Source organism: Camarhynchus parvulus, chromosome 1A, assembly GCF_901933205.1.
Source record: "Camarhynchus parvulus chromosome 1A, STF_HiC, whole genome shotgun sequence".
NCBI classification, from domain to species: Eukaryota; Metazoa; Chordata; class Aves; order Passeriformes; family Thraupidae; genus Camarhynchus; species Camarhynchus parvulus.
In genome coordinates, this window is record NC_044586.1 from 45190331 (window position 1) to 45214586 (window position 24256).

At 35.5% G+C, this 24256-nt stretch overlaps 1 protein-coding gene across 15 annotated transcripts in view; it reads left to right on the plus strand.

Annotated features, from left to right (window-relative positions):
* The window catches only part of FOXP2 (forkhead box P2), a 404388-nt gene that overhangs the window by 266106 nt on the left and 114026 nt on the right, over positions 1 to 24256 (plus strand). For all 15 annotated transcript variants that reach the window (XM_030960104.1, XM_030960089.1, XM_030960092.1 and 12 more), the window contains one exon: positions 16459 to 16548. In XM_030960104.1, the coding sequence (XP_030815964.1) occupies positions 16459 to 16548 (90 nt within the window). The remainder of the gene's footprint in view (positions 1 to 16458; positions 16549 to 24256) is intronic.

Here is a 24256-nt window from a genome sequence, read left to right on the forward strand (position 1 = left end):
CCAATGGCTTCATTGATCTTTATATGTTAAATGCTTTTTTATGCAGATCTGCTTATTATGTGGCGTGTAAAAACCCTGTTATTCATGTGTATTCTATTCAAAGAAAAGGGTGGCTTTAACTGCAGCTACTATTTTATATAAAATGACATATTTTAAAATCAGTTGATTGTTATTGCTTCTGCTCTTACTGCGTTTGGGACTTCATAGATATTCTGAATGCTTACTACTGTAAGCAAAATAATACTGTTGCACTACAAAGCAGTAACATATTTGAACCCCTTCAGGCTGAAAGTAGGACTATTCTAAACATTCTAATCACAGCATATAAATTAGATTCAGCAGAGATTAAAATACAGGAGAAAAGAGTAGTTAAGATCAGGAGTAAGAAGAAATGCAGTATCATTAAATCCATCTATTTTACTTATGTATCATGTTAATAACTTTTTTTTTTTTTTTACTTTTTGTTTATTATTTTTTATTTATTTAAACCTAAGGAATAGTCTTAAAATCTAAAGACAACATTTGGAAAGATTAAGGTCAGTATTAGGAAATTACTGCAAAAAGTTTTGAGAGAAGACTTTTAAGTTCTTGAGTGAAACAGAAGCATGAGTGAAGATGAGACCACCATGTTGGGCAATGTAAGGAAACCCTTGGAGTCACCCAGGGAAGAAGACAACCATAATAAAAAAAGGAAGGCTGACAGATCAGAAGAAAGAAATGTACACAAGGTTTTTTAGGGGGTCACATTGACTAGGACTTCAAGAATAAAGGATTACATTTTGGTTTGAAAACAAATGGTCTGTTCACCAGGGAACTAAGTAGAACATATGAACTAGATGTTCTCTACCCTGGAAAAGAACTGTTTGTAAACTGATGAGGTTTAGAGGCAAAGAACTTGGATACTGTGTTAGCAGATGTACAATCATGCATCTTACTTAGATACTGTTCTCTCTTTGGTCCCGACATTTAAGACAGTTCCATATACCTGCTGTAAAGAGAACCCAAAATTTCTTCCAGCTTAAATATAGTTTCTAGAATATATTTTTATATTTGTGCATTCATTTATTTGAAGTTTAGGCAGTCTGTATGCCACAGTAAAAGAGCACACTAAGGCAGAAATGGTATAAATGACTCAATGGTGTTTACCACTCAGTCTTCTTATCTGCTGCTTATCTTCTTGCACATTGTTGGGGATAGTTATATGATCTGTATCAAATTCATTCTGCAGCTGTCAGTTCCTGCAAGCATATAACTAGGCAGGTAAGATTTCTAAAAGGCAGATGGCAACATCACTAAGACAACTACTCTAATTGGCATAATCACTACAAGAAATGAAGAGTAAAAGAGCATGAAAATAGAATTAGTTTTGTACCCCTTAAAAGGAGGCAGTGACAGACTAGCATTTACTAGTTTCTGCAGCTGACTGTACTGAACTTTCCCTGAACATAGAAAAAGTGCATTGTAATCTCCAAAACCATCCATCTGGCATCTTCCATTAACATTAAACAGAAAGGAAAGAAAAAAAAAAAAGAAGGGGGATTGTTGTTGTTCAGAAACATTTATATCTGACTTGAGAATTCTACAGAAATGTTAGCCCTTGGTGGAAGGTGCCCCAATCAAATTAACATCTCTGCACGCTCCATTCTTGTCTTGTGGCAGAATGGAGCTTGTCTGTGCCTTGAATTTCACTGTCACCTTGCTTTTCTTCTTCACTAGACTGAAGGGTTTTAAATCTGTCTGAGGTCGAAAAACTTTTGGATATTGCTTGAAATTAGCTACAGTGTTAGTAGACATGAAAGATTGACAGTTGAACACCTATAGTAATCAGCAAGGGCAGGATTTAATTGCAGCTAATTTTTACTGGTTGAACACCCGTCCATATAAAGATATTTTATATTCAATTATATTTATAATATTCTGGACAATCAACATATGGTAAAACTTAAAAGTATAAGTGTTTAATTTAACACAGATTTGACTTGTCCCTTCTTCCTTTGCTTGTCAGGAGCTTTTATTCCTTTCTGTATAGGAAACAGTTTCAGAAATGCAACTCTGGATACAGGACCAGATATCTTCCTATGTTTACTCCTACTAATTATTGGAATTTGAGGATGCATTAAAGGCTGTCATGTGAGATGTTGAATTCTGTTTCCAAAACCTTATTTTTACTTGAGAAATTCAGGAAGCTTGCTGAAGCTGTATTACAGTGTGTATGAATAGATATGGCTTGTGACAGGTTAGATACAACACAATAATTTATGACTGTGTGAATGTACATTGCTAAATCCCCTTCTTTTCTCTCGAGTAGAAACTTTCTTCTCCTTATCTTTCATTTTTGATTTTTATAAAACTATGTTTTTGAAGCTTTAGGTGTCATTGTTTTGTGTTCTTGTGACACCTAATAAAAAAATTCCAAACTGAACCAAACTCAGAATTCTGCTAAACCATATATAATATGGGGTAATATTTTTTGCAAAACTTAAAAAAATATGTTCTAGAACAGAGATGAAATAAGGAGTTGCAACAGAGGCTTGTAGTTCTTAAAAATGAAGAAATGTTAAGAAAACTTCGAAAAAAACCTACAACCTGGAAAACAAATGCTCAGGTTGCTACCACTTGCATTTGGCAAAATTTCAGGAATCACTTCTTCCAACAAATTTAATGATTGGTAAAGGTGAGAATTCCTGCGGGCATTGCTCTTAGGGTTTTTTTGAACTTTACCTTTGTTGCAAAATATCTATTTTGGAATGCTATTAATTCACATCTAAATAATTTTAAATGGGGATCCTGCTATATCTTGTCTTGCAAGATGATGTAAGAGCTTGAGTGAATTTCATGTGTTCACATTTCAAAGAATGGGACCTACTAGGTCACTTTGGAGTCTACCAATGTTTGTTATAAAAGAGAGACTATCTATACTACTTAAACTGTGTCAGACTAGTCAGAAAAACACATGCTTTGAAAAATTAAGGATGTCAGTTCAAGTGAAATAATTTTTTTTCTTGAGTAGCACAGTAATCTCTAGTCACTAAAATAGCTATTCTCAATGATATTGTGCTGGCCTGATTTTTATACTCTGCCTACCATATAAGTCTTTTAAAAGACTAGTTGGGAAGAAATTTTATTTCTCTTCAACATTACTTCCATTGTTTTTATTTTGCTGCAATTCTCTTTGCACTTGTAAAAAAATTGTAAAAAATTGTCCTTAATGTACTGTTTTTAGTCCTTTTAGTCTTTCTGTGATTCACCTTTTCTTCTTGTGTTTTATAGCAATGAAGGTATAATGCAGTTTTTCTTCAGAGAGGCCAGAATCTTCCCAAATTCTGATGCAGAAAAATCTAAAGAAAAGTACTACTGATGATTCCATGTTTTAAATGCATTCCTAACATTTTTCATTTTCACAGTATGCTTTTCCTGAAAAATCCCATTTTCATATTATCATTAAAATAAACAAATAAAAGTATTCATAATATTAAAAAAACCCAAAACCTTAAGTGCTTGAAGCTGTATCTTTTTACTCTTTTCCCTTGTTTTTGTGCAAATGGCACGGATGATACACCAAAGCCTTTGCAATGCTCTCTGCCATCTGGCTCCAGAGTCCCAGTCACCTTTGCTGAATAACCTGCTTGCTCCTTTGCCAGTAGCAGATGGAGTCCAGTCCCAGCTTTGATATCTGGGCACTCTTGGAGTTGGTGACTAACCTGAGCTCTGGAAACGACTTATTTTTGAGCCTTTGTCAAATTACATAACTCTGAATACTCAGTCTTAAGTGCCTAAACATGAGGATGAGAAATACTATCAACCATATTAGTATTTACAGTAATTACTGTCTGATACTATTCTTTGTGGATTTGATTGATGGTAACTCTGGAAACACATTCTTTGGATTCTTTGGGGTTTTTGCCACTGCTTCTTTAATGAAATAATTTAAGGTTTTTCATAAAACCATGGGTGTTGTCAAAATTTTGACTTTCCTCAGTAGAACTCATCCCAGATGCATAAGCAGTCTATATAAAACTGGTACTTAAAACTAATCAGCAGATACACCATTGGAGGTTCAGGATGCAGCAATTCAGAATGAAAGGAGTCTTGATTCCCCCACCCTGGAGTGTCTGCTCTTGTTTCTGACAACATTTTTTTTCCCAACCTGTACAGGTATGAAATTAAGGTTCTTTGACACTCTCACAAGCCATCCCAAAATCACAACCTGTCTGCTTCTGCCGCAAGAGGCTCCAAAACAACATTTGGCTTGACTGTTTTGACCACATATCCATGATCTTCACTAGTAAATTAAACACATGGACACTAAACTGAGCAGTTGACACTGGGTGAGACACACGTGAACTAATAAGCATTTTAGTCCCCAAAACTTGGATAGCTGCACCCAATTCTATAGTCAAATTGGTCCTTGGAAAAGTCTGACTGCAGAGCTGTGCCAGGGCATAGCCTGGGAGAGTGTGGGTCAGCACAGGTGAAAAATGCATGCCCAGAGCTGTACTTGCAGCTTGCTGGTGCAGAGAATCACATTCTCAGTTACTCTCCAGTTTTCAGTGTAGGTGAAGCCTGAGAGAGTTGGTAAAAGTGATATTGTCGTCATACCTTGTTTAGTAATGCACTCCCTATGTTTTTTGTAACTCTGTTCATGAAAGTGTTTGCAGGGTCCATGTCTTAGTGTTATTAATGAACCTGGGGATTGCTGGAGAAGAGGGTGAGAACCTCTGACATTCATCTAAAATCAAAGATTGTTTCACCTGCTGGCAACAGCTCTTTCTTCAGGTAGCAGCATAAGCCTTATGCCATAAACTGTGCTCCAGAAAGTATTTCAAAGCCAGCCCAAAGTCCTCACATAAGATAGTTTCTCTCCTGTTTTTATTCTTCAGTCCACTGTCCTATGGCACAAGAAGATCCCTGGGAATTGCAGTAGATGAATAGGCATTATCCAGAAGGCATTCTCATAAAAGACAAGGCCTTCTCACTGAAAATGTTATAACACTATGATGTCTGTCATGTATTTTTTCCCAAATCTCAGAGATGAAATTATCTATGCTTTATCTTGCAAAATAAAAAAAAATCAATCTCTGATAGATTATATAAAATTTCTAAAATAAATTAAAATTTGCTGTAAATTGTAACACTGTACTAGTATTGAGATATATTGTCAGGAATAGATCCATGTTTTGTGTGATACTTGAAACTCATGGTATGAAGAAGTGATGATCTAGTAAGATATATAAGTGTTCACAGAGAAGATGCACTGCATCGTGCCTAGTAAATTAAATTAAAAGGCAATGTAGTTACAGTTTGCTGAATTTTAAAATGTACCAAGAAGGAAAAAGAAAGTATTGTAGGAAGGAGAATTTGGAAAATATTTCTAGGACATGAAATCTGAGCTCTGTGCAATGTGTAAAGAGGACTGACTTTAGAAGAGAAGGCTAGTGACTGAGCTTAGACCATAGTAAGTTGATGACATGACAGTGAAATGAAAAAAATAAAAGCTGATTATTAAGTTTTGATTTATGTAAAGAATAGTTGAAGGTATATATGGAGTAAAATTTATATTTAAACTTAATTTCCAGCATATTTTGATCATGCACTAGATTGCAAATGTTTTTTTTTATGTGCATGTTAGTGATAGTGATTATGTAATATATGTTGCATGGTTCAGAGGAGCTTTTCACAGTCTGATGCCAGAATACTGCTGTGAAGTATTACATGTTTGGCACCAGCATACCTGGGTGTGTCTGCTTTTACAAATGCATTTAAAGGAGATAATGCCCCTGAGCATATTCATGATTATAATTCCTTGATTGGCTTGCTGTTTAGGAACATTACTGTAGCTGCCAAGGCAGTATAAAAAAAGATCATTTTTCCTGGGTGAGTCTGATTAAGTGTGATAGAAACATCTACCTTTTAATTCAAATGTCTAACCTGTTGCATTGCTCATGCATATTACTTGGGAATTCCTTGCACAGTTGCTATCGGTTCTCCAGCACCTAAATGCCCTGGGATTTGCAAAATATCTTTATTCCTCTTCTGCAAAACAATTTTAATAGCTTCAGGTCTTTTCTTTTTCATCCCTGCAAGTTTCTAATCATAAAGAATATACTTCCTACTAGATGTTCTCACAAGAACTGAAACTGGGATGAGGAGCCCGAGGACATTTGCCTGTCTCTCTATACTTGCATTTTAGCTTAAAATTAAAGGTCTTTGTCATTTCACTCTTTTTATAGTCTTCCCTCTTAAAAGTCCCCAAAGTGGAGAATGCTTTCTCAGTAGCACTGTCTACATGGACTGTTAAGGCTACCCTTCAAAACATACAATTCACTTGCCAACTACAGCAAGAACCTGAAGGTTGGTATTCTTCAGAGACAGAGGTGTCTGTGTGTTGGATTGTGCCTTCTAGACCATCACAAAATGCACCAAAAAGTTAAAAGGTAGATAAGCAGTCCAAGAGAAGAGCTGAAATTGTAATAATTCAAGCAGGTCAGAGTAGACTGCAAATGCAGATAGCACTTATATGTTTTATATAAACATACGAAACATATATGTTTTATGCAAATATATAAACCAATTTGTGATCATGAAACAGAGGTTCCTCTGGTATCTCACTGTCCACAATGAGTACCAGGTTTTAGTGCTCAGAATTATTCCAAGGAGTTTAGATCAGACTTTTTGTTTTCAACACACTTCAGAACTATTCAGAGCTATTCAGAACTATTGCCCAATGCCAACATTGATAAGTTTAGTGTCTAGAAATGGGCTACTATTTGCATAATTTACTTTACCTCATATTAAGACAGGTTTTTACTGGTTTGTTTGTTTTTTTAATTGTAGACCAAACTCCTCTTCTGTCTCCAAAATATGGTTTCTCAAAAGCCTTGAAAGGCTGCAAATAAAAACAGGAATATATTCAATAAAAGAATGATTAGGGAAAGAAACAATATACATGAATGTAAACAGTTAATATGGCTATTGTCATATTGCCTGTTTACATTCATGTTTATTGTTCCTTTTCCTAATCATTCTTTTATTGAATATGTTCCTGTTAGTTTAGTTTATGTTAACTGAAGTTTTAGAAAGCATTACAAAAATATCCATAAGGAAAAAAAAATATGTGCAGTAGGATTTAAGTTCAGCTGATTTACCTTTAGCAATATAGACTGATTTTTAATGCGGTTGAGATTACATGGTAACTTTGGATCAAATTAGTTCATTAAAAACATGGCCAAAAATGGATCATTTTGGTTTTGCTTTTTTTTCATTTGTGAAGATGTCTGACTTAAGTTGATCTAATGGTGCTTTGGACCCTCATCCTTGCCTTATTTTTCTCTCCTCTTCTTAATTCTCCATGTCAGCCACACATCTCTGTTTCTAGCAAGAATTGTAATTAGAAGAAAATCTTGTTTTCTGCTACTGTTGTGTCCATACTTGGAGGCGAGGACACAAGAATCCTGATCAGGATCTCTGACTACAGTTAGGGCACAGAGCATTTATTTCTAAGCCATCTCCTGTTCTGTATACACTATTTCTCTGTTCAGTCCAAAATTTCAAGGATAGTCTCATAAACACAAAAGTGGTCATGTAAGGTTGGAAAATTCCAAAGAGCAACTCTGTACGTGCAGCTCTTGCTGATCCTCCACTGTTAGCTCACCATGGAAACAAACCATGCTGGAGCTTCATGATATTCAGTTTATGAGAACATGGTGTTATTTGAAATGTAGCAAGGTGTTAGACATCACAGTAATCCGAACTTGGCATGCTTTCACAGGAGCCACACAGTCAAATAAAACAAGGCTGTGAGACACTTCTAAAGATCTTCTGTGTCCCAGAGCAGAATTGGTGCTCTTAACTGTTCCTTGAGATGTTTCTTGAACAGGTTCAGTGATAATGATTTTGCAGCATGTACACAATTTATTGTACTCCTTCACTGCTCTACTACTGGAAAGTTTCTTTATAAATTTAATTAAATCTCTCTGGATTCAGTTTAAGGCCATTTTTGCTTGTGTTTCCCATGGAATACAATTAATTTGTTCTGTGCAAGAACTTGCTGATGACTGTTACATCCTAGGGTTGGGGTTTATTCCTGTTTTTATGATTAGACTTCTGCCATGCCATATGTTGGATATTCTCATTGACATCGTTATTACCATTCCTACCTGGCTACTGGTAAAATGATCCACCTCTTTGAACCATTGTGTCCCAAGCTGGGTACATTTCACTAACTGAGTCTTTAGAAGATTGAAGAAAGTATTGGTTTTGTATGGCACTTCTATTTTTATATCCCAGTTGCTTTTATCATAATAATATGACAGGATTTTTTTAATGCCTTCAATGCATGATTTTCACCACAGCTCTGTGTATTAAATTTAAGATTTCTTTAAATTATGCTCTTGTAAAAACTAAAAGTCAATAATTAGAACTATTAAAACTATTTAAAACATCCTTTAAATTTATAAAATCAAATGTGAAACCCAGTCATGGACTTTTTCTTCTCCACTGATAATCAACTGGATATTTCAGTAATGGCTTTTGTGCCTTCCTCCCATACACTAAAAGCTTGATATGACCATCTTGATAATATTTCTTTTCATGGTTACAATCTCACTCATTCCTCCAGACATGGATTTGAAGGGGCAGTGGTAAATCAAATTGTTATCATTCAAATATTTGGAGCCCTTTCAATCAATGGCTCTTCAATGGATATGTAATATCTTACACTTGGATTGGCTGAGAGAGTTTGATTAGTACAATTACTGTAATTTTATTTCATTTCGGTATCATGTAGATCCATTTTCTTTGATGGGTAGTTTTGGTTACTGGCTTGCAAGGAGGGTATCCAGATGAGGAATCTGTGCTTCTGATACTTGGTGTCAGCACTCCTTTACCAATGAGTGCAAATGTAATTTAATTGAAAATTAATTGTAAAGATAGACATATTTCATTCTGACTTCTAAATGGCTAGGGCTGTTTTAGGGTAAAATTGTTTTGGCATTTGTCCTTCACATGTTATTTTACCTCTCTGTATTGCTTAACAAAATTAATCAGTCCTCAGATCTGCCCTCTCAAACTTCAGGTTCTATTCTGGGAATCTTGCTGTTGGCCAGAACAAAATGTTAGCATGCATGCTTCCTTCTGGTTTATATCTACCTCACTTCTTGGTTTAGTTTATATCTTGGTGATGATTTTTTGTTAATAATTTTATTAATAATCTCCATGTTTAATTCATTGTCTTTAATTTCACGATTTCCTTTCAGATTTCTGTTAAAACTCTTGCCTTCTAATCACCTTCTAACAGTTGCAATGCTTCCGTTGATACTCTGTTTCTTTCCACTCCCAAAGTTGCTCTGAATTTTGATCTTAATACACAATGGGCTGCCCTTGATTTAACTTGCATCAGTTCCTTTCTTATTTATAAATTATCAAATAATCTGTTATTCTACGTAAGTCAACACTGCTTTGTTTCTGGCTGCTTTAATTGGAAGTAGGTTTCACAACCAACAAGGAAATGTCTACAATGGACAAACTTGAAAGAAGTCTTTTAACCAACTCCTCTCAAATCCTATGTATGTGTTCTACCTATATGCGTAATATTAAATAAACTTATAATAATTTCAAGAATTTTTTTATTTCTGGCTTCACACATGTGATAACTGCATGGATTTTTTTTGTCTTTGCCTGCACACTTAAATAGCTTTTTTATTTCAGTTAGCAGATTTTCATTGGAAATAGATCATACCAGTTTTCATGTGGAAATCTGGTATGTGCCACCATTACCACATTTTTTCATGTAGAACTAAGAGATTAGCTCTCCTGTTTAACTATTACATGTCCCAGTTTTTTAAAAATCACATCCCATGGAACAAAATGGCAGTGTCAGAATATTTGTGAGCTTGGATTGCTGTTTTTTTATGTGTGCACTGTTTTTTTTTTTTTTTAATTTAATAAATTAAATTAGTCACTGTGTAATGTAAGGAGTAGCAAAGAAGTAAGAGTAGATTGTTTGCTTATGTGTGTACAAAAAGAAAGTTAAGTTCAGGCATGTGGGATAAAAGAAAGGAGATTGTGAGGTTCAAGCACACCTTTGGTGTTGTGAGCCCCCATCTCTCCTAACCCTTGACATTTGTGTTCTTCAGCTGGTCTGAGCTTTGGAGAAAGCATTTGGATTTGCTGTCAGGCACCATGTTAAGCGTGGTCTGACATGGAGCCCTAATGACCAATGCAGTCTATGTCTACAGGGAAGATATTCCTGCTAATGCTGCCAGGAATTGAAGCATGGAACTGTTATGGGTGTTTTGTTTCTAGTTCTCGGTCAGTCAAATAATGGACAGGGAAAATTAAAGAGTTGTTTTTGCAGAAGCCTTTAGAATCTATTAAATTGGGTTATAGGGAGAAAAGCTAAATTGGCTTTATAAAATGAAATATGTAAACTGCTAATTCCTAATGCCCTGTATTTATTTAGCATCCTTCACACAGAAAAAAAAAAGGAAGACACTAAACAAAAAAACCTGCAACCAAACAACAACAACAAAAAATGCCAAAACAATTAGAGTGAAAAAAAATCTGGTAATTAACTATTATTTTTCACAAAACTAGTCTAATTACAAATCAGTCATGGTGAAATGAAAGGTCAATAACTACAGATGCATAATTTCTCTCTGATAGATTGCTGTTTGAAAATAGGTTTATGAAAATTATGTGATTAATTTCCTTTTATTAAACAGCATTATAAGACTTCATGTTGCATTTATCACTTTATTACTGTTACTTTTTCTCTTCAACTGAAAATTAGTCCTGGATAACATCAGGATAGAACAGAACTTCAGGTAGATTGAGGATCATTTCTTCTACTGGCATTTGTGTTGCAGGGAAGACCACAAATCTGAATCAAAATCAGAGCCTCAGTATACTGAAACTGACAGTATCAGCCTAAGAAAACAAACCACACACACACACCATCACCCTTGCTGCTAAACAAGCAACCAACAGCAAAGTGCTTTTAGTCCAAGGAAACAAGAGCTATATCCAGACATATTCTTACGTTTTCTGAACTGAAGCACTTGAAGAATGTAAGTATGTAAGTTAAACTGTGATCCAGAATGTCTTTTTCTACTTGCCCCCAACCCTCAGTGTGCTCTGCTGTTTTATTTTGAAATTCCCCAGGCATGAAGAGTTGCTGTCCTGAACAAGTGAAGATTTTTCCCAGCCTTGGAAAAGCTGGGCAGCCTGGGGATCCAAGAACCAGGCAATCATTTGCACAAATTCCTGTAGTGTTAATGTGGCAGATGTTTTCAAACATATTCAGTGTTCACTTAATCCTGCCCTTAGGGCTGGGCTTAGGACCACATTTGGTGGGCACTACCACTTCTTGTCCTCCTGTCTAGCAGCCTAGTGGTAGGAGTACTTGGGATTGTAATACAATGTCAAAGACTATTGCCTCTTCTTCTGGAGCATAGTATAGTTTCAAACATTTGGATCTCTTCCAGATTAGTGTTCTACTACTAGGCAAGGCACCTTAATCTAAATTTAGAAGACAGAAAAACCTTCTTTTTGCTTGAGTATTGGCATAGTCTGATGTTGGGTTAATTGAATGAAATCCTTCTTGGGGAATATGTAGTTTTTTTAGGTAATATATTCCTTGAAATTGGTGCCAACAGCCTTAGCTGTCTGTTCTACTTCTATAGGCAAACACTGTAAAAATTGTTCAGTCTATCTCTTGTAAGTAAAATCAGACAGGTTGTGTGGTTTGGATTTCTGTTACGTACAGGTGGACTTTCCAGTGTGGCACATTTGTCCTCAATTTTCTTTGTGTGGCTTAGAGAAAAAAGAGTGTTTTTCACTGGGGAACATAGGAGTTTGCTTTCTCTATGAAGGCTTTGGAGAGACTGCTCATCTTAAATTCAAGATTCTTTGACTAGTGCTAGCTGCTTTGCTACTCCATTTGGAAAGATTATAAGCTTCTGTGCTGACTGACTCTGATATTCATTAGAGAACTTTCTGGGCAAACACAATCAGTGAGAGACAAAGGTTTAGCCATATCATTTGAGTGCTATTAGGAAGACTTAAACAATGTTGTCTTTCAGTCACTATCTTTTGAGAGTTTTGTACAACTATGGGTAATTCTGGGATTCTTGTTGGGAGCCAGCCAGAGAATAGGCCCTGAGCAGGTTATAAAGGGTCAGAGGTTCTCCTGAAGTGTTTTTTAATAATAAATGTAGCTGTGTAATCATTTGGTTAACTTGTTATTCAACCAGTGCAGAGCAGTCTTTGGCCTTAAATCCAGCTTAGCATGTTGATATATTTTGGTTGCATAGAGCTACCAGCAAGATGACTCTCATTTGACATATTCAGCCATTTGGAAACTTAGATGTTCAGAAACTTATTTACGTTCAGCAGGAATGTTAGGGTATGCAGTCATTTGAAAAAATAAAATAGGTATTCAGAATTAGGGAAGAAAAGAATCTGGTTGACTTCTGGCAAGTGTTTTAGTTATCTGCAGAGTATACACCTCGTCAGTATAAATAGGGAGTGCCTGTATAAACATTCTTGTTTCGCCTGTTCCACATAATAGTTTCTTGTATCATATTTCTTTTGACCTCACTATCTGAAACCAATTACAGGAGATCCATTTGGGCTGCATCTATTTTCATAAGAAGCCCAGGCAGCAGTGTTTTTCTCAGAGATGAATATCAACATCAAATATCCTTCTGAGTGCTTTGTTATTTATGTTTCAGAGAGATTTTGTAGCCTTCAGCTCTCAAGAATGTGTCACGCTGTGCTGTTTATACATTGACGATATTAATGGGCATAGATGTCATTTTTCATTTTAACGTCTCAAATGCAACAGGCTGATAGGTTAAACATTCCTGGTTTTAAAGGAAGGATATGAGTGACATCTGTTTCCTAAAAATACACATATATTTAATTTCTAAAAAACAGAGTAATAAGCTTACCATCTTTAGGTGACAGCTTTCACTTTATTAAAATGGTAAAACTTTAAAAATAATTTTGAATCATGCTTCGATCAAACAGAAGGGTTTGGAATACAATATTAAAGGAAGTTATATCTCCTAGTAATATTGCCAACAAACAGCAAAGTCTACCGCAATTTATCGACTTTAATAGTGTGAGTTATATGCAATTATTTTCATTTCTGTTCTGCTTATGTTTTAGCTATGCCAAAGCTTCGTAGTAAATATTAAGAAGTACTGTTCCCAATAAATATTTTACTAGAAGACACAGTGGGTTCTGAAAACCATATGCCCAAATTTTCCTTCCTATATAGCCATTACTTAAAGCATCATAATGATTTTCATTTACGTAATTAAAATAATTTCTAATCCTCAGTTCTTTTTATTGCTTTTGTCTACTTTGGATTTTTTAAATAGTTTTACTAATTCAGATAATTAACGAAAAATTCCTACTAAATTTGAAACAAGTGTTATTGGGAACTAGATACAATTTTGAGTGCCATAGAATCTGTTCTTTCTACACCTAACTTGAGGTGGGACTCAACATAAATTTGATTTGTCAGATTTATAAGCATCTGTTATTTTGTCTTCTTTACACTGTTTTGATATCATGAGTTAGTGTCAGAGAAATCTATAAATGATACATGGGATGGGTGTTTACTGGAAGTGTAGATGTTAAACTATGAATTTTGTAAAATACTTTCAAGTTGTCAATTTATTTTGCAAAGATTTAATAGCAGCAAATGAATTTTTAGAATTATTGTTTTACAATCTCATGATCTCCACTTATGAATAATGTCAGTAATAATGCTTTGAAATTAACAGTATTTCTGAGAGTTGTTTACCGTGTAGCAAAATGTAAAGTTAAGCAGCACACTTGGAGGAAAAAATACTATATGATGACTGTTCTAAGAACAAAGGCTGACAGTGATTTCTCCTTATGAGTTTTAAATCATCTCTGATCTCTTGAAATTGTTTTCTGTTCTTCTTCTATCTCCTGTGTTTACAATAATCTAAACTGCCACAATAAGATCACTGAAGTATTCAGGTAGTCATCATTTATAAGACATTCTGTATTAAAAGATAAGCCTTTACTCCTTTAGAGATATCCCAACCAGCACATATGAATCAAAATAGTTTAAGTAGTAGAGCCTTTTATGCAAGCATATCCTGTTGTGCTGCCTTGCTTTTTCATGAAGTGTGACTCTTTTTGTAGTTAGCTGTAGGAAGTCATACTTTCTTAGGCTCATTCCACAGGAGTATGCTAGCCACAATTTGAAATCAGTCTAGATTAAATCTAAGCTACAGCAGGCTATGATTCTCTGTTTTTCAAGTACTGTAAATGTACAGATTTACCGGATGTTTACTTGCTTGTTTTATTGTGTTGATATGAAGACACTGCTGCTGAGGAAGATTAGGATTTCTGCAACTGCCAAAAATAAAAGATTATAGTGTCTATGGTTTTTTTTCCATTTCCTCTTACTCCAGATCTCTGCTCTCATTCTCCTGGCAGCATCACCCCAAGTGGTGAGGTTAGTTTTCCTCTGCTGTCTCATGAATTCAGGAGTGCAGTAGTTCTCTTGCTTCCATTCAAGTTTTCCTTTTGGAGATCACTAGAGATTAAGGAATAAAAATTTGCCACATATCTTCTGTTGGTGTTTATAATCTATTTTTGCTTCAACCACTGCAAGAAGTTGGGTACCAAATTCTGTTGCCCCTGAAATCAACAGATACATTTAACTCTGATCTCAGGCGGAGAAGTACTGTCCTTAAGAACTGTGAGTGCAGAAGAGATCATGCCCCCAGTGGTTCCTTGGTAACAAAATATTTTAAGTGCACTTTTAAATATGTTAACTTTTTGTTTCTTTTTGGCAGAGAGAAGATAGTTCTGTGTGTCTCATTGCTTAGGTTCAGACGAATGTATACTCTTTGTGTAGCTGACCTGTAATTACTTGAGAATTTGATGAAACAATACAGGGATTGTTGTGGGAATGTCTCCAAATGTTAAAAGTCTGCTCTGCAAACTTTGTACCAGGGCCTTCTGTGGGGAGACAAATCAATGTTGTGTGGAGATGGTACTAGTGCATTCACTTTGTTTACTTTGGTTTTCTATGTCTGCCTCCCTTCTCAGAAAACTTGCTTGGAGCCAGACTGTAGCAGCCCTCTCTCTGTCTTTTCATAATTGATCAGGGGATGACTGCCTTCCCTGAGGGTTAAGACGTGGCAACTTTTTCTGTTTGCTCAGCATCTCAATGCAGTAGTTCAAACATTGTTCACACCAGCTGGCAGTGTAATGCCATATGCACATCTTGTCAAAGCAACTGTTGTCATGGATACTAGAAACTATCTTAAAAACCAGCTCATTTGAGTCTAATCAAAATTGTACCTTTCTTTATCAGTTGAGAATCTGTATTATTTTAGGGAACATTGATCAAATGGCATTTGTTGCAGTACATTCCATCTGCAGTAGGTTTTAATAACAGAAATAATAGTGTGATGTATTGTAAAGCTATAACTGCTATTTATTGAGCTGATTTTTCTAAGGGGAAAAAAATAGTTCTCCAGGTAGTTTCAGTGGAAATGTTTTGAATCACATTTTTTGGTTTTGCCTTTTTTTTTTTATTTCTAAATAAGTACCACTTTATAACACTTGACATTTTAGAAATAATTTTATAGGGAAAAATAATACAGATTAGCATTCTTTGGGTAGGTAGAATGTTTGTTTACATTTCATATGTTTAACTGTATTTGGCTGAGTTGGAATGAAAATGTAAAAATAAATGAAAACATCTTCTATTTTGATTGGTATACTGTCATCCCTGAGCCTGATCTGGTTGGTTGAGTAATAATTTCTTTGTTCTCTGATTTTCCTAAGAATGCAAATTAAAACCACTCATTTTTATTTGGCATTAAAACTGTACTCCTTTTTTTTGTCAAAGGAGAGGTTTCTCCTTGAATTGTAAGTACAAAAAGTGTTTTTAATCTTCAATGAATATCCTTATTAATTCACTTTCAAGATAATCTGATGTTGATTTGTCAAATTTAATTACAGCTTCTGGTAACACTTGAAGTCTACTTGCTTTTACTTCAAATTGTAATACGAAAATGCAAATTGAATGATAATTTGCAAGGGAGTGGGCATTTTAGTTGAACACTCAAAGACAAGTTCCTTGTGGAAATGAGGCTATTGATGCAGTTTATGATTTTTCCTCTTCAAGCACTTCAAACAAATTAACTTTATTTCCTGCAGGATTTCATGTACATCCATAAATTCTAGTGAAGTCTTATATATGCACTTTCAGAATATTTTTTTTAATGTTTCAACTAAAAAAAAACAACCCTGAAGTCTGAAATGTAGCAAATACAAATCGAATAGGAGGGGATTTTGTTCATTCAATTGGACTTTTACCTAAAATTAGCAACGAGTAACTGATTTCTTTCTAGGAATTTGTTGAATTTATTTACTTTTTTTTTTTTTTTTAACTTTTAGGCACTCCAGGCAGCGAGGCAGCTGCTTTTACAGCAACAGACAAGTGGACTGAAATCTCCTAAGGGCAGTGAGAAACAGAGACCACTGCAGGTTAGTGAAGTCTCCTTGCTTTTGGGACCTTAATGTCAGGGAAGAGTGCGGAGCTGGCTGACACGTGCGGGGTGTGTGGCAGTGCCTGTCCTCCAAGCCGTGTGTGTGCATATTCACATGCTGCTGCTAACTTCACAGGGAAAAACCACTGCAGGATACAAAAGCCTTTTGTGGCTGTACATGCTTAAAAGGTCTGAGACTAGGTCTGAGTTCAGTAACTGTGGTACATTAATTCTTTATAGACATGTTACAGGATTGGTATATGATTCTTATACGTACATGGTTTAAGTTGTAAAAACATGTTAAGACTAGGAGCAAAACAGTATCTGTGAAAAAACAGAGAAAAGCTAAATACCTCATGGCTACTATACCTAAATGACAGAGAAGTGTTCAGAAACTTACCAACACAAGTGCATGAAATTATGAAAGCTGCTTCTGCCATTTTGGAAAAAAAAACATATGTCATGAAATTTCACATTAGGATGTTGTTGGGCTTTAGATTGTGAATGAGTAAACAGAAGTTCTGCTATTGAATAGTTATTTTAAATGCATGAGTAAAAACATAAAGAGAGTTTTATTCCTTAAAAATTTTATCAGTATGGTATTTTTATGAGGTATTAATCATTTATTCTTAATGCAGAGTTCCATATCAAATAGCATTCTGCTGACAAAACTTGTTCTCTCTTGTATATAGACCAATATGGGTGCTTAACTGCTGAATTGTATTTTATTGCAGACAATTTTATTTTTTCAGGAAATTAAAAAAGTATAAATCCTAGCATTCTCTTCCTCACATCTATTTTTCTGGGTGTGCATTTATTCTCTCAGGACTTCCCCTGTTTTCTAATGGAGTAGGGTGTTTTTATCTCATTTTTAGTTTTTGTCATGCATAATGGAGGACCCCAGGCACTAGAATGTATTTTTTTTCTCCACCAGGGAAATGTTGTGAAATTTGTTCACTTGTGCAGTTTCTGAATGTGATTCTCATTGTCTCCTGTTCTTTGCGAAACTTGGTACAGCAGTGATGGACGCAGCAAATAGTTCCACGTTCCTGATCATCTCTCTTCAAATACACTTTTAAGGTTTTATTTAGGTGCTCAGAACCAAACAAGAATTTAGGAATATGAGTAAAAAAAATTGAAAAAAGGAAAACAGGACATGATGGCATCCTGCCATACTGTAGTTGTAGTCCATTCGTGGCTAAGTCCTGGGACCCTCTCAACTTCCCACTCTTCACCCTTGACTTTGCTTTGTAAGTGCAAATTCACATTTGCTTTGTATCAAATATCTTCTGCACTGAAGGCACATAAGAAGAGTAGCCGTAAAGGTAGAAGCTCATGATCTGTGTGGGTTTTTTAAGTTTTTAAAGTGGAATTAGTGACCTTGAAGGGTTGAACTATGAAAATTATTTATTTAATGAATATTGTGAAAGTTCTTCATTTTTCTAGCTCCTTCTTCTGAAAGGTAACATGGGTTGTGTAAGGACTGTAGAAGATCCATCCAACCCTATGTTCTGTCTCTAAATTGGCCAGGACCAGGCAATAAGGAAAGTATATGAAACAAGCTGAAATAGTGGTATTTTCCCAATATATGTTTTCCATATTTTTTCTTACTTTAATCCTCCACCTTTTAAACCAGCACAGTCCAGGAGCTACTGACTTCTCTTTTCACATTCTCCACTCATTCACAAACTTTCTTTTCAAGGTTAAAGAAGTCTGGGGGTGTTCTGTTTGTGGTAGGCATTGTTGAAATGATAGAAAACGATGTTTGGAGGCAAAGAGAAAACCCAGAGGATGATGAGATGAAGAGAGGGAGTCTTGTGCTTTTATGCTCTTAAAACACTAACTAAGGCCTGGTGCCCTTTAAGTGCTAGGGCTTGGTGTGTTGGTGCTGTATCACTTGTTTCCCAGGAGGCATCAGCATCTTATGAGTCACCCTTGAGAGGCAGGAAGAAATAAATCAATCAAATAATTTTATTTTCAGAACTGTTATATGTGCCCTAAAGTCTGGATTATTGCTTATGTTTCCAACTTTTTCTTTCATCATCAGTGTGTACATAGTGTCTCTTATTGGCCTTGAACACTTCATTTGGTTCATTTTTAAAGGAGAGGAAAAATGGAATTTGCTCCCAGACTTTGGTTTTATGTATCAAATACCATGTAAATTCAGGTATGAGCACAAGCTACATTAAAATTTTCTTTTTTAGTGAAAAGAATGTATAAAGGTTTTGGACATGAGTCCTTTGAGCTTTTCTACTTCTGTCTCTTACTGTTCATTGCTCATCATGTAGTGGGAACTCACATTTTGATCATCATGTTGCCTGTTTGACCAAATACTGTCATAAAATTGTACAGCATTATTATTTTCTCATGGCAAATTTGATGATAACTTTAGCCAAAATCTTCTAGCAGTAGAAATTGCTAAATTTGTATAAGCTTTATAAGACAAAATTGAAGGTTATAAGGCTGAAATCCTTCTGTTTGTGATTGAGTAAACAGACTTCCCCAATATTTTAAAATTCTTTTAAATTAGTGCATATCTAATTTCCTCCATTTCAGAGCAATTTTACTAATCTGACAACTGTGGATATGTTAGAATAGATTTATAAATGTAGTAGAAATGCAATAAAACCTTTAAAACTAGCTCACACATCTGCAAGTAAATGTGGCTATTGGGTAAGCCTTGCCATGCATCTTGTGCTCTGTAGTTTGATGTAAAATATTCTATTGTTCCATGAGACAAAGAGGAAAAAAAATTATATTTATTTTAGTGGCCATCTTTTTGGGGGGAAAGTAGCATATGGTGGTTTTATGTATGTTCTCTTTGTTGTTTCATAATGTGTCAAGTATTTTAGTGACTTACAGCACCTACTAGCTAATCAGCAAGTTGAAAGCTGATTGAAGAAACCTTCAAACTTTGCAAAAAAGAGGGTGTTGGGTAAGTCGTCATGTTCTACTGTGCTTTACTGAGGGAATGGCTTTAGGGGAACTGCTGAAATTTTCCTAGAATAATTTGAGTGTCTTTTGTATCCTCATGAAAAGCCTTTACAAATGTACCACTAGCTATGTGATCTATTGTAAAACTGCAGAAGTTTTTGTTTTAGTTTCTAGTGCAAGAGTTACATTTAACTAGTAGTTATCCTGTATTTTCAGGGACAGGAGGCTTATATTTAGATTGCATGTTAACAGAATACCTGCAAAAATTGCCGTTTGAGATAGACGCTTGTCTTGATCTACTATTACTTTCATTTACATTTGTCTGGGTTTCACACTGCAGATGGCATAACCATTAGCATGTCTTATGTAAAACAGAAGAAGAAAAACATCCCTTTTGACAAGCTTGAGTACCAATTGTGATAGTGATTTTACTTTCATGTATAGATATTAGAATAAATGTATTTGAAACATGTTTATATATGCCATTCATTACACTGATGCACCAATTGAATGGACCCAATCAGTACATACATTGATTAATGACATATTGCAAAATAGCTATGGAGGGTTTGTGATCAGAGTTGAGGGCGATGTTAACCTGAATATGATGAGATAATAGCATTTACTATTTTACTGTGCATCCAGTAAAATATTGCTGTAGTAAGATTAAGATTTTTGTAGTGCCATTTTTTGTTTCAGAATATTTTTCTTTTCTGTAGAATTGGTTATAATGGTTATCCACAGTGAAGCTTACTAATTGCTTTCAAGGATTTCTCTCCTTATCACCAAATTTCCATAGTAGGCATAACAGGAAAAAATGTCACCTTGGCTCTTAGAACATGTAGTTCCTTTTCCTGGGGCAGAAAGTTGCTGTCCTTAGAACCACTGAAGAACCTGGTATCATCTAGCTTGAGTTTTAACACTGGCAGCTTTATTTTCATGTAGCATTTACAGTCATGAGCAAGAGGTGGGGTTCTTCAAGAACTGTGAGAGCGCAAGCATAACCCAAAGGTAAATGCTGTCAATTTTCTGCCATTGGTGAATATTCATGTACAGCATTGCAATTATTTCCCTTCCAGGTAGGCAGACTTTATGCTTAGACCAATCTGTCCATGATTACACATACGATTGTTGTCTGCATAGAATGGTGATATGCACAGTTATAATTCTATTTGTTTGTCTAGTTGTTTCTATTTCCAGTAATGTCTCTAAAGGAGTCATTTTTTTCACAGAGTCAGACTGTGAACTTTATGTCAATGAGAATAAATAGATAATTATCTTCAGCCCCCTAGTTTAATATATCTACAATGAATTGGTTAGATATTTTTTCCTTCAGGCTAGGAGATTTGTTGTTTCAACATCAGTACAAATGCACTCTATAAGAGGATGGCATGTAATGAAATCATGACTCCTGGAATCAAAGGGTTAAGCTCAGTGTGTACCAAGCCAGTTGTATAAATATCATGCTGTATGGAGTGTTGAGTTGTTATGGTAAGCTTTGTTTATTTAGCATAAGCACTTCACTGAAGTGTAATAATTTGATAAAATTTGGGAAATGCATACACTTAAGTTTAATTACTTAATTTTTATTTCATTGGTGAATACCATCAGAAGAACCATTTTTTTTTTAAAGACACTCAAAATGCAAAAATTTAGCATGAAAGCATATTCACAGTCTCTTTTAACCCACTCTCCTTGCTTTACTCTCTTCTAGTTTGGTCATCTCCCTTTGGATCTTCATATGGGCCTGAGTTTAAAATTCATTGCACATAATAAATAAGCAAACATATCATTAATATTGTAACCTTTAGTTAATTTTTTTAAACATATATAAGGACTTGATGAGAGATGAGAAATAGGGAATGTGGGAAAAAAGAAGCAAACCCCACTGCTTTTAAATTATATCCTCTGATTTAATGCACTTTGACTTCAACCGTGCATGCTTAATATCAGTCAAAAAGTGCCATTTTAAAAACAGAAGAAAAAAACTTGTTATGGTTGGAACTTAGAGAGTTTTCCTTGCATTACATTGAACAGAAATAGAAATAAATCAAACTGGTTTAAAACTCTTTTTTCATAAACTGCATGTTACATATTTCTGTTTATCTAATGCGTGCTGTTAAGCTTAAGAAGTAGGAGGATTTTGTACATGGTAGAAAACACTGATATAGAAAGATGCAAATGCATAATATGTAGTGTAGAGGAGAGTAGTGATAAACAGTCTTTCTCCCTCTCGAGTATAATTCTAGAGGAAATGTGTGGCCTACATCTAAGCAAACATTGAGGCTTGGGGTAAATTAAATTTGGAAGATAGCTGCTGGAAAATCTTAAGTCCCATTTTCCCTTGTAAGTCTGTTTGGAGGAATATGCAGTTATCCTCTGACGTGCAGAAATTTGCATCAGTAATACCCACTCTAAAGACAAGGATAACCCCAAGAGATGGAAAGAAGGCAAGGAGTTATTTTTACGTAAGGTGTAGGGGGAAGGAAAAGGAGAAATATCCATGTTCAGGCTTATATGGTGTAGAAAACAGGAGTTCCATTAAGGAAGAGGTTTAAATACAATAATAAAGAAAAAAAAACTCAGGACATTGTTTCTTTCATTTACAGTGGAAGTGTCAGTGCCACAAACTTGCTGGGAAGTTCTTACTTATATAGATAGAACTTGCTCCAAAGACTTACATCCTGTCTTTGACAAGCTTTTCTACTCATGAAAACCCATATTTTGCATCATGTTGCTGTTAAACCTTCTAATAACAGATTCACTTTAAATCACATTTTACTCTGAACACTTTCAGTATTACAAAAATACATCTACTAAGAAAATGGCACTAGTTAGTATGGTTTGCTTTTTAGTTTAAAGTATATCTGCATCACCCTGTGGTGTTATCTCTTATTGTCATTTTCAGGATATAAATAATTCCAACTAACCTTATGTGTGATCTTTGTAACATGGGAAAATTTTAAGTAGCACTTTTCTAACAGAATTTAGCACATAATAGACTCATCTATATCTAATGGAAACAAAAAACCCACAAACAACCTGCTGATGCAGAGATCACCTCTTAATCCTGACAACATACTTGTAATAGTATAAAATATTTTGGATTCAGAGGAAAGTATTATGCAAGTTCTGTTTATAGGTATTGAATGTGCAGAATACTAATTAGGATTATTATATGATCAGCGATTTCAAGAGGCATTTTAATGTTGAACACATGTCTGTGCAGAATCTGATGTGTCAATCTGTTACTATGACTGTCCAGGAATTATCACCTGCATCACTGGAATGTCTTTCCCCCTTCTCTTTTGTTGATTCTGGTACTTCTGGAGAACAAGGAGTAGAAGGAGAACACACAGTCCAGTTCTTCATTCAGATTCAGAAGGACAAACCTTCAGAGACAGTGTCTAGGTCTTTTCAGAGCAGCTTTTATATGGCAGACCAGCAAACTTATCCTTCCCCAGCAGCAGAATGTGCAGCCTGTCTGACACCAGGAAAAAATGCTGTGTATGGGATGAGTGGACTGTTTTTTTATGTTCTGAACTATAGGAATCCCCAAGGACTACTGAGAAGTTGATTTGCCTTCTTGAGCAGCTGGAAAGCTCTGTCCCCCTGCTGTCCCTCCTAGCACAGCCAGCACACACGGCTGCGACCGCTCCTCTTTGGGCTGTGTGAGTGGTCCCACTGCAGAGCTACAAGGTGGAGGCTCCCTTGAGCCACTTCTCCAGGCTCTTGCAACAGGTTGGATCAGCCTCATTTTCTTACCAGCTGGCTCATTGCCCAGAAAACCTCATGAAGAGCTGAGAGGGAAAGTGTGAATGGTTCCCCACTCAGTGTGCAGCTCTATTAATAGGTCTGCTCCCAGGCAGGGCCCTAATTATGCCAGTTTAGGATCACACCACTCAAGCAAGGCTCTCCTGATACTCTTGAATTTGAAAAACACATTAGTGTACGTCGATTTAGAAATTACCAAAGCAGAAAAAGCAACTAAACAAAATATTCTATGAATGCTCTAGATGGGGGGTAGATATTTCAGAGCTATTTCTAGTTAATTTGTTATTAAGGAAAGTCCCAACCCCCCAACCCCCCCCCCCCCCATCCCCGCCAAAGGTTTTTCTTTCATCAGGGAATTAAAAAGTCAAGAAAATTTTTGGACAAAACAAAAGTTCTGTGACTAAACAATGAAGGTTTTTCAGTTAATAGTAGCAAATGCAACTTTGCACGTGAAATTTCAGTTTCTGTCCCTGGCCACTCATGGCATTCCTTGAGCTGATTTCTTCACGTACTTTTCAGATTAATTTTGCTTTGTGAATTGAATTCTTTTCTTGACATTTGCTAATTGTTAGATATTATTGTATGATGTCATATTTGTCCAGTTGCTTTACCAAGCAAGCTGACTGGGGATGTGAGGAGCCAGCTAATCAGGAATCTGAATGTATGCCAAGATCAACATAGGTGTTAATTTTAGTTTGCTATCACTTGGGATGTATACATGTAAAGCTGTGTTAAAAAGTGTTAAAACGATCCAAATGATCACACAGTGTGCAGTAATGCTACAGAAGAAAAGCATGTGTGCAGATGAAAAAGCAATCACACAGTCTGGTGGAAAAGCATATCAGCCCATCCTGTTGTGGAAGGAGGTTAACAATTGCCACTTTGATGTTCTAGGTCTTTTTATGCCTTCTTATGCTTCTAATATTTTTTTGAGACAGACAGATGAAGGTCTTATGAAATAGAATTAATGGTGAAAAATTTACTAAACACTGCTTCAG